The sequence below is a fragment of the Eptatretus burgeri genome, chromosome 5 (genome assembly GCF_056783735.1).
Source record: "Eptatretus burgeri isolate ZD-2024b chromosome 5, Ebu_testis_v1, whole genome shotgun sequence".
Lineage (NCBI taxonomy): Eukaryota > Metazoa > Chordata > Myxini > Myxiniformes > Myxinidae > Eptatretus > Eptatretus burgeri.
The window spans coordinates 16,202,566-16,214,305 of NC_140965.1; the positions used below are offsets into that span (position 1 = coordinate 16,202,566).

At 43.7% G+C, this 11,740-nt stretch overlaps 1 protein-coding gene across 1 annotated transcript in view; it reads right to left on the minus strand.

Annotated features, from left to right (window-relative positions):
• Positions 1–11,740, minus strand: part of LOC147025926 (uncharacterized) — a 168,921-nt gene that overhangs the window by 44,366 nt on the left and 112,815 nt on the right. The window contains exons 34-41 of the mRNA XM_085883558.1: positions 9,829–10,003; positions 9,385–9,626; positions 6,135–6,318; positions 5,833–6,010; positions 5,463–5,635; positions 5,129–5,204; positions 1,512–1,606; positions 1,031–1,062 (exon numbers count right to left, since the gene is read on the minus strand). Of these exons, the coding sequence (XP_085739684.1) occupies positions 1,031–1,062; positions 1,512–1,606; positions 5,129–5,204; positions 5,463–5,635; positions 5,833–6,010; positions 6,135–6,318; positions 9,385–9,626; positions 9,829–10,003 (1,155 nt within the window). The remainder of the gene's footprint in view (positions 1–1,030; positions 1,063–1,511; positions 1,607–5,128; positions 5,205–5,462; positions 5,636–5,832; positions 6,011–6,134; positions 6,319–9,384; positions 9,627–9,828; positions 10,004–11,740) is intronic.

Consider the following 11,740-nt stretch of genomic DNA (forward strand, 5'->3'; position numbering starts at 1 on the left):
GAGGTGTTACTATGCCCTGGTGATGGGTGAGGGGTGTTATTATGCCCTGGTGATGTGTGAGGGATTATTATGCCCTGGTGATGTGTGAGAGGTGTTACTATGCCCTGGTGATGTGTGAGAGGTGTCATTATGCCCTGGTGATGGGTGAGGGGTGCTACTATGCCCTAGTGATGTGTGAGAGGTGTTACTATGCCCTAGTGATGGGTGAGAGGTGTTACTATGCCCTAGTGATGGGTGAGTGGTGCTACTATGCCCTGGTGATGTGTGGAGGTGTTACTATGCCCTGGTGATGTGTGAGAGGTGTTACTATGCCCTGGTGGTGTGTGAGAGGTGTTACTATGCCCTGGTGATGTGTGAGGTGTTACTATGCCCTGGTGATGTGTGAGGTGTTATTATTCCCTGGTGATGGGTGAGGGGTGTTGTTATGCCCTGGTGATGGGTGAGGGGTGTTATTATGCCCTGGTGATGTGTGAGGGATTATTATGCTCTGGTGATGGGTGAGAGGTGTTACTAGGCCCTGGTGATGTTTGAGATGTGTTATTATACCCTGGTGATGCTTGAGAGGTGTTATTATGCCCTGGTGATGTTTGAGAGGTGTTACTATGCCCTGCTGATGTGTGAGAGGTGTTATTATGCCCTGGTGATGGTTGAGAGGTGTTATTATGCCCTGGTGATGTTTGAGAGGTGTTCCTATACCCTGGTGATGGGTGAGAGGTGTTACTAGGCCCTGGTGATGTTTGAGATCTGTTATTATACCCTGGTGATACTTGAGAGGTGTTATTATGCCCTGGTGATGTTTGAGAGGTGTTACTATGCCCTGGTGATGGGTGAGGGGTGTTATTATGCCCTGGTGATGTGTGAGGGATTATTATGCCCTGGTGATGGGTGAGAGGTGTTATTATGCCCTGGTGATGTTTGACAGGTGTTCCTATACCCTGGTGATGGGTGAGAGGTGTTACTATGCCGTATTACATTGTTTAACACAAGAGGATAAAACGTACAAAGTTGAAGAACAATTTTAACATCTTACCAGCACTGGATTTCCTTGGTTGTCAAAGCAATCTGAAAAACCAATAAAATCCATTTTAGAACACACTTAGTTATGGCAAACTGACAAGTAATCCAATAAAGATGTTTAATAATCTACTTCCCTGTTAATGTCCCCTCCAGAAGCAACTGTTGTCTCTTTGAGGTTTTGTGATAACATTGTTGTGGTTGTAAGTTGCTGTGAGGCTTGATGTGCAACAGAAAGTTGATCTTGGCCCAAAATCTTAATGATTATTTCCAGAAACTCAAACAACCCAAAAACATTTTGGTTGGGCTTCATCTTTGAGTACATTGGTAAAGTGATTGTAGTTTGAAAACCACAACTCAAAAACTGGCACACCACAACATAATATACAACAAAACAAGACGATGACGACGATAAGCTTGCCAGCTCGAGAAAGTTGGGTTTGCGGTTTCGTTTTAGCTTTGGAGATAATGAAAGGTTTCAGTGTGTGATATCTCACAGGAACAGTTGACTGTGCAGATATCTGGATAGGTGGGGCTGAGGGCGATAGTCCCAGCTGGACAATAGCACCCTTCTTTCATCGTCTGCCACAATCTGCAAGAGGAAAGTGTGGGTGGGAGAGTGGTGGAGAAAAAAATGAGGAAAATAATTATCAGTACATGGCTCCCGGAGCATCAGGGACTACTTGACTTGGAATTTTTTTTGACTCTGGTCCTTATTATAGTCTCTGTTATTGATTGCAATTAGTAAACCCTTCTATAATATAAGGATAATGCCTGGTGTTGGCATAATGGTTAGGGTAGTGGGCTTGGGATCCTGCTTAACCATAGAATTCATACCAAGTGGGGTTGACTCAGCCTTTCATCCTTCCGAGGTCAGCAAAATGAATACCAACTTGCTGGGATAATTGAGCCATTCGAGTGTCCTTCGTTGGAGCGGTGACCCGTCCAGGATTGTGCCCAATAGCACAGGAGACTGCTCCGGCAGCACCGACGCTCTGTACAGAGTATGGTTTCAATGGATGGACGGAATATAGGGATCAACCTGTTCACATTGTGGTCCAAATGTTCTTTGCTAATAATTCCTACTGATAATCTGTATAACACCTGCAGCAGGTGTATCATACAGACTTCCTTACTTCACTTCAACATTAGACACTTCTCTAACTGCACTAGAAGGACACTCGGTTGAGCTCATACCTCTGCCAGGCTGATTAGTTTATGTCTTGTATCCCACTGATTGGCCGGATCTGGATTTGGACCTGAACTAAAATTGAATCTATTATTCTTCCTTGTGACATATCCAACACGCCCACCAATTTCTGTCCAAATCTGTATACAACTTTTTGAGATATCATGCTAGATGTCGTTTTTGTCCCCATCTCTGAATGGTGAAAAACCACTTTAAAATTCTTGGATCCAGATCCGGATTCGGATCTTCACCAAAATCGAATCATTTCGTCCGTGTCACATACCCAAGCTCTCCACCAAATTTTTGTCCAAATCCGTCTTCAACTTTGAGATATTTTGTTCACAAACAGACAGACAGACGAGAGGTGAAAACATAACCTCCAACCACCTTCGGTGGTGGAGGAAATTGAGATGAAAACTCAAAAGTCTGGATGAACGTCGCGGGTACTCGAGGAAACAGTATATTTATTATGTACGAAAGTTAGATTTTCAAATTCCAGGATTTCCTTTCACTTTAACTCTTCTTTTCTCCAGTTTTTTTGAACCATCTTCCTAAGGCAGTTCAATCACCACCCTTCACTCCAGGGCTACAAATAGGTTGTGTACCACCATCTCGTATCACCCACGACCATTCCTGCGACATTTTCTACCCCCATTAGCCCTACCTAACCCAACCCAGCACCTACTTGCAGGTTACTGTGTTTTCTCTCTCTCTCTCTCTCTCTCTCTCTCTCTCTCTCTCTCTCTCTCTCTCTCTCTCTCTCTCTCTCTCTCTCTCTCTCTCTGGGTTGTGGAAAACCGAGGACAATAAACAGATCAGAACATAATACGTAATAAAAGGAACAGTAATAAAACTACGGGGGAAATACCAACAGCAGAGTTGAAGACCAGGATAGAAGAAACGTGGACAAACAATGGGTGTGGGGAGGAATGGGGGGGGGCAGGAGAGGATGCATTCGGTGGACAAGATGGATGACAAAGGATACTCCAAGAGGGGAAAACTGGAAATTTGGAAGGAGAAGGGATTGGGGTGGGGGGGGGGAGAGAGGGGAGTTATCGAGGGTAGAAGAGGTCATGGTTTTAGATTGGGAACAATCTGAGATGGAGGTGAACAGCTGTCTTGAAGACCTGGAGGGAAGAATGCAATTGAAGAGGATGTGGAAGTAGATTCCATTGGTGGGGAAAAAAAGAACAAATGAGTGGAGGTGAATAGTGATCCTGGATTTCAGTAGTTTTACCAGAAGGAGGTAGATGGGGGTACTGTTTGTGCTCTGCAGAAACCTGGGGGGTATAAATTCTGGAAAGGGCAGAGGGCGCAAGACCAGAAAGGACACAGTAGAAAAGACCGATCTGTCTCTGATGACGAAGTGATAGGACCAATGACTCTGCTTCATCGCGGGAGATTCCAATGTTCTTGAAGGCCTTGATTTCCATGGCGTCAAACTGAACAAGATGTGATCGAAGCAGGGCAGCCAGCCCAGAAGGGAGAGCAGTACACCATCAAGCTGCGGATGGAGGCCTTGTAGGTGGACAGGTGTTCAGGAGGTCAGATGTGCCAAGGAAGGACTTTGTATGACGGAGGATGCCCAGTCGGCAGCTGGCTTTGGAGGCCAACTTTGAAATGTGGTTTGCCCAAGAAAGATCATGATCTGATAGTGAGACCCAGGAGTTTGAATGATTGAACTTCTTCGAGAGCATTGTTAAGTAAGTAGATGGGAGGGCTTGCCAGACGGTCCTTTCAGAATGATGTAATGAGTGTGTGAGATTTGTTAGGATTGAAAGACATGTTCCAAGTGTTTGACCAGTTTGTGGTTTTGTCAAAGTCCGAGGAGAGGGAATCGGCTGCACCCTGACTGTTTGAAGTATGAGGGATGTGACGGCAGAGGGTGGAGTCATCAGCGAATAGATAAAGGGGATTTACCAGAGTCAGAGACCATTTATGAAGATCAGAATACAACTGGGCTCATAACACTGTTTCAGGGCACTCCAGCCTTGACAGGAGAGGAGGATAAAGGATTCCGTTGAGAGCCATACATTGGCTACGAGTGTTGAGGAAGTCAATAATCCAAGAGTGAAGTTGGCCTTGGATGCCATAAGCAGAGAGTTTAGAGAGCAAGATTGTATCAAAAGCATGAGATATTTTTTAGAGTCAGCCCTGATCTCATGTCTGACATTGAGGTCCTCCTTCCATTGTTGGGTGAGTAGAAGCAGCATGTCCAAGGTGGAGTGACCTCGTCTGGAACCAAATTGGTGATCTGAGATGAGGTTGGCTGAGAAAAGGTGTCAGCACATTGTCTCTTTACCGTCCGTCACCGCTCTCTTCCATGAGCCTGATCATGTATGAAAAATGGTAGTTCCCTTTTTTGTTTTTTACCTCCCCCCCTCCCCATCTATCACGTAACAATACCCATAAATGACTTTTCCTTCCCTCTTCAGACCCTTCTAACCTCACAACCTCCTTTGGTTATTCACCTTCTCTCTCCAGACTCCCTCACTTTCCTATTTCTTTCCTATTATACCCCCTTTCCTCCTTTTATCAATTTTCTCCCTTACCCCTCATGCATATGTGATGAATATATCTGTCGTAAGCAATGTGTGATTCTGCTCGAGTAATCCGGGTCATTGAGTACCTATCTAGGAGTTGTATTTTGGAAGAAAAAAAAAAAGAGAATGTGAGAACAACCAATTAAAGAGGTTTTAGCTCAATGTTGTAGGCATTTCTGTTCGGTTGTGGATAGTTTGTGATGAAACAATGAAACATTAACATATTCTGTTAAATAATTTGTTTGCAGAACAAAACAGTAACGTTGATAACCTTGTATAAACCAGTCTAATGAGCACGTCTGATGATGTTAAAACAGCAAGCAAGAGGTCTTGTTAGGCTTGTCGAGGCCTTGCTGCACCCTATGTGCCAGACAGGACAAACCTTTTTGATGATAAAAGGCAGTACTCAGGATCAGGTGGGCATGGCCGATGGTCCATATTTGGTGGGCAGGGATAATCTATAAAGATAATAGCATATACGGTCAACGGAATGTTAATTGCACTTGTTTATAAAAGTCGACAACCCAACAAAAATTGGCAAACTAACAAAAACTAAACTTGTCACAGCAAGCATCAGAACTCAGAACCAATCGAATGTTTGATGTGTTTGATTCAACTTTTCACTCTAATGGTACCTACACCAGTTTGTCTCTGTGTTACACCACTACACTCTCACTCATGCTTCCCTACCGCCCATGTTTCAGACAACAACTCACCGCAGGTCCCATTGGCGAGGGGTCTCCAGTCGACACAGAAACCATGGGTGGCACAGTTGTCCGCCATCAACTCCAAACTGCTGCAGGCTGTCTCGTTGCTGTAACATGCATCGTACTTGCACGCATTGTAGTACATGGAGATGTCCATATGTTCCATGCATGGGTAGAACACTCTGTTCACACATGGGCAGGGATTAAAAAAAAAAAATTAAACTCTAAAATGTTTCATGTTGATCTCATGATCTGTAACATTATGAACCGCAGGCATATGATGGGCTTGTGTCCCATTGTGCATTGTTTGGATGACTGTGCAAATGATTCATGGAATACAAGCCAAGTGATGACCCCGGTCGGAAAAGGCCATGCTTACGGGTCATACAGGATGTTACAGATCTTGCTGCTTTCACAGTCTGGAGTCGGCTTTGGCGGGCGTTCCGTGCAATTGTCGGTCATGTTGGTGACCCAGTCTGGACCCAGGGCATTGCAGTCTGGAACTACTGTCCCGTTCCTAAGCAGGCAGTCATCAGTTTTGTTCTGAGTGCAGGTTCCTGCAGACATGGAGCACAACAACAATTACATCAATACGTGGAAGTCATCATGGTGCAGGGTAAGGTAAATTGATAAATGACTTGATGGTTGTGCAGTAAAACTACTCGTAGTATGCGTTCATACCACACAGGCCCTCGGTGTTATTGTAGAAGAACTCGTGCGGAAGGTAGATCTGGAAGATCAACCCATTGAAGAGCACGGTGGCATTCAGATCAGGAACATAGACGTAGATCAGGATGCCAGAAGCCCCAACTTTGAACAAGGTGTCATTGTACGGAAGGGAAACTTGAGTACCGTTAACCTCGACCTGAAAACATCACATGATAGTTATGCAATTACATTTCTCATTTCGTGTGAATAATCAAATTAAATACTTTTGATGCGATTAATATTCATTTCACACATTGAATATGATAGTCTGGATATTGTTTTTTATCAACTGAAATTTGAAATGAGCCTGCTTTGTTACGATGAAGGCCAAATTGCTCAAAACGTCACCTTCAAATGATTCCTAACAGCTCGGTGAACATTTTATCCATTTGTAGTTGATAAAATCCGTCGTTTATCTTGTCCACAAAGCACACTGACATCAGCCTTCACGGAGACAAGTATTCCATTATTGTATTTACACAACCAGGGTCATGATGACCAAAGATGGCATAAATTATGTAAATTCCATTTTCCAATTCATGTTTCAAAAAAGTTCTGACAACTTCCATTACCATTCCATACTTTTTCACTCCCGCTTCCTCCTCCCGTCTCCCCTTTCCCTCCTCCACCACCCTTCAAGTCTGTTATTTCCTTAATGCCCCTTTCCTGATCACACTTATCTCTTTCCATTATTTTTCTACTCCTCTATTTTGCTTCTCGCCACCATTTGTGCCCCCTTACCTACACCTCCACCCACCCATGCTCCATACATGCCTTTCCCCTCTCTTCTTTTATCCCAACCTCCATTTTGTTCTCTCCCTACTTCCCCACCCCTTCATCTCTTGCCTCATGTGCTTTTTTTTTTTTTTACAACCACGTTATCTTGATGATGTGCACACAAATACATGATTTTACCTCCGCCACCGAAGGTAGACGGAAGTTATGTTTTCATCCCTGTCTGTCTGTTTGTTAGCAGGATATCTCAAAAAGTTAAGGACGGATTTGGACGACATTTGGTGGGCAGGTTACATGTGTGACAAATACAAATTGATTCAATTTTGGTGAAGATTCTGATCTGAAACCACATAATTATGAAAATTACTTTTTTTTTTTAATGATTCTTAATTAATGGTGTTGGCTTCGTGGTTAGGGTGGCTGGCTTGGGATCCTAGGGTCCTGATTTCGAGCCCCATTGGCCACTGAATTAACACCAGGGGGTTGACTCAGCCTGTCATCCTTCCGAGGTCCGCGAAATGAGTACCAGTGTGTACTGGTCCCGGTGTATGCCCAAGATAGAATAGGTGTACCATATCCCTGTGTGTCGTAATAGGTGACCATGGTTGGCGTCAGGAAGGGCATCCGGCCATAAAAAAATAAAAACATTACCTCAAAAAGGATACCATGATTGCATGGAGCCCACAAAAAGCTAACCCCTGCTCAGCAGGAAAAAGTGGCTGTAAAAAAAGGCTTCACCATTGAGAGATGGGGCCAAAAAGGATATACAGTATAGCATGATATTTCAAAAAGTTGTGGATGGGTGATGACAAAACTTGGTGGATGAGTTAGATAAGTGACAACAACTCCATTAGATTTTGGTTCATGTCTGGATCCAGATCCTGCCTATCAGTGAGATACAAAACGTTAACTGTTCAGCCTGGCGGAGGTATGCATGTGCTCTATTCAGCAGGTTATTGCCATAACGTCCCTCATCCTTCATGTAGTAAACCTCTTCCCTTTCTGCAGTCCTTGATGTAGAATTACAAGCTGGTCCAACATTTGGAATATGTCTTTCAATCCTGACATTCATACTCTCACCCTGTCTCTGAAAAGCCAGTCTGGCGAACCCTCGCATTTACTTCCTTCACGATTCTCTTGAATGAGTTCAATCACTCAAACGTTTGGGCCTCACCATAAGCCATGATCTTTCTTGGGCAAACCACATGTCCAGGTTGGCCTCCAAAACCAGTTGCCAACTGGGCATCCCCCATTGTGAAAAGTCTTTCCTTGGTACACCTGAACCTTTATTTACTGACAAGATCTTCATGCTTGGCTTGATGGAGTACTGCTCTCCCCCTTGGGTTGGCACCCATGCCACATACCTTGCTCAGCTTGACACCGTGGAAACGAAATCATTGGAAGTTCCCACTTCTCTAGGCCTATCACTTTCACATCTCAGACAGGTTGGTGGTCTTTGTCTTCTACCATTTCCTTTCTGGTCTTGCACCCTCTGCCCTTTCTGTGCTCTGTGCCCCTAATCCTCCCCCTCACCCCCAACTCAGGATGCTGCATGGTGCATGTGGTGAAACTCCAAAAATCCAGACTCACGGCTCACCTCCACTCGTTCGTTCCTCTTTGTTTTTTTTTCTGCCTGTGGAACCAACTTCTTCAGTTGATTCAATTTCATTCTATCCTTCATGGCTTTAAAACAGCTGTTCATCACCATCTCAGGTCATCCCTGATCCACAGCCAAGATCCTTTCTACCCCCATTAACTCTCACCAAGCCCACCTCTTTCTGGGTTTCCAGTTTTCCTCTTCTACTTCTGTGATTGAGAGTTTTGCGGCTGTATCCATCTTGTTCAATCCGTGTCCTCCTCCCCCTCCGTTTGCTTTCATTCTTGCCCACGTCTCTTATTTTCCCAAGTCTCCCTCTCTTTTGTCAATCACCCTGAGGTCGATCTCTCTCTCTCTCTCTCTCTCTCTCTCTCTCTCTCTCTCTCTCTCTCTCTCTCTCTCTCTCTCTCTCTCTCTCTCTCTCTCTCTCTCTCTCTCTCTCTCTCTCTCTCTCTCTCTCTCTCTCTCTCTCTCTCTCTCTCTCTCTCTCTCTCTCTCTCTCTCTCTCTCTCTCTCTCTCTCTCTCTCTCTCTCTCTCTCTCTCTCTCTCTCTCTCTCTCTCTCTCTCTCTCTCTCTCTCTCTCTCTCTCTCTCTCTCTCTCTCTCTCTCTCTCTCTCTCTCTCTCTCTCTCTCTCTCTCTCTCTCTCTCTCTCTCTCTCTCTCTCTCTCTCTCTCTCTCTCTCTCTCTCTCTCTCTCTCTCTCTCTCTCTCTCTCTCTCTCTCTCTCTCTCTCTCTCTCTCTCTCTCTCTCTCTCTCTCTCTCTCTCTCTCTCTCGTTATACTGTTATTTTCCTTCATTTTCTTTTGTTATATCCCGATCCGTTCTCTGTTCGAGCTACTCCATGAGCCTTGACACTGTGTACAAAAAAGTAGCAAAAGTGGCGACTCACCAGCTTGATGGCGAGATCCTTTTTGTCCGGCACCGTCACATTTACCTCCTCAGAATTATACACCACGATGATGCTACTTGGACAGGACACTTCATGGCCACAGTCATATGTGGTTACATAAACAGCAAAATCAAGGTCTGTGTAGCGTTCTTCCACCAGCACGTAGGTGCAGTTGCCCATGTGGCTGTAGTATGTACCATCAAAAGTGCTGTAATGTGGATCTCCCCAACCCTTGCAAAGGCCTGCACAATGATGAAATCATTGCAAAGGAGAGAAAAGGACATAGTGCAAACAGCCATGGAAGTCAACAGTAGGTGTTAGAGTTAAATGGTCACGGTTTCCCAATGGGGACCGAAAAGGAGATGCAATGAGATAGTTTTCACCAACTCTTGTCACATCAAATAAATCTTGTCTTAGCACAGCTGGGTTGTCTGCACAACTCACAGTCACAGTAGGTGTAGCTGCAGCAGCCATCATCTGTGAAATTGGTCGAGGGAGTTAGGCCATTGCCACATGAAGTTGGCCCAGGGTTTGGCGGACATATCTTTTCGTGAACTTCAAAGTTATTGTGTCCAATACAAGTGTAGATCTTGCAGTTTTCCTCCCACGTCTCATTGAGCTGAAAAAAGGTACAAGGAAGAGATTGAAAGAAAGTGTAAATATATATATATATATATATATATATATATATATATATATATATATATATATATATATATATATATATATATATATATATATATATATATATATATATATATGGCCATTTGGTCTATATCATGCCTGCGTTGTTCCTGTTCCCGTTTGTTGAAAACAATGTTGAAAGTAAACAAAGATGGAACATTAAATTCACAATCACTTCCCCCTTTCTTCCCTGATCCTTACTATAATTCACGGACCGGTGTTTGTGTGTTTGTTTGTTTGTTTGTTTGTTTGTCACGCTATTCCGACAGTTGTGAGCTGATTCCATCCAGACTTGCTACATAGGACCAGCATGACCCAAATTGGTGCATGGGGTGTTTTATCTTTGCAGGTGGTCTTGGGGGTGGGGGGGGGAGAGGGAGGGAACTCAAATTATCAATGAAAATGTGTATTGTGTAACACTGTCTCCAGGTGGGGGAGGGTATTACAAGTCCCCATCATTTACCGTACAGTATTCCTGTCCCCATGTTTTCCAGTGCAGTGAGGTGTTTTTAATTGTAAGCAGTAGATATGTTTTTGCTTCATGTACATTCCGTTCATGTTTTATTTGCCTACACAGTGCTGTCAGTTGCCTATACACTGCCCAAATAAAGGTAGTCGTCAGAAAAATGTGTTGCATGCCTGGACCAAGATCACCCATAGGGCGGGTACTCTGCTAGTCGGACTCTGCTAGTCATACTAATGAATGAACAAGATGTCTCAAATAATAGTAATGGAATAGATCTCAACTTGTACCAACGAACTAGAAGTGTTTTTTCAGACTTTTTTTCCCCATCCCCCCATACCCCTTAACATATTCAACTGAAACTTGCTACATGGCTTCATTATGATAAGGTGCAGAACAAATTTGAGTTTCAATGCGTTTTGTCAATTTTTCAGTGATGCACTTTTCGTACTTCGAAAATATCACATATAAGCAGGGGTACCCGGCATTGCCTGGTGTTACCAAACCAATTTTTTTTTGTGGGGACTAAAACACTTCTCTACAGCCACTAAGGAATGGGGTCGGAGATCATTTAATATTACCTTTCACGAAGCCACAAAGGCTTAGGCACTAAAGAGAGACTTTAAAATGGCCCGTCACAGTCGCCCGTCCAACTCACAATCCCGTGAGATTTGCAGAAACCCCGTAGCATTGCATTAGTCAAATGACCATGAAAAGTGACCAATGACCAAACCAAGACATCTAAAAATCAACTTCGCACATAGAGAGATGTACAATGCTGTGCTGGGTGGTTACAAAGTCCCGTTACTTCCTGCCCCCCCTCACCCCCAAATCATCATTTACCCTGGTAAGTTTCACATATACAGTGCTGATCGAAAGTCGACGCCCCTTTTCAAAAATTTCACCTTTTGTTGCCTTGTAGCCTGGAATTTAACTGCATTAAATCTTTTTCCACCTTTTTATTTACACATTGTAACCCACAATGTCCAAGTGAAAAACAAATTCTACAAATTTCAGAAAATTAATTAAAAATACAAAACTAGAATACCTTTGTTGGATAAGTGTATAGGCTTCGATGTCTATCGTCATGCAGAATTACTGTGCTTCCCCATTGTCTCAGGTCGCTCACCTGCAATTTTTTTCATTTATTTTTAAATTTTATTTTCATTTATTTACAGATGCTTTCCGATGGTTCTGTAATTTTTTCCA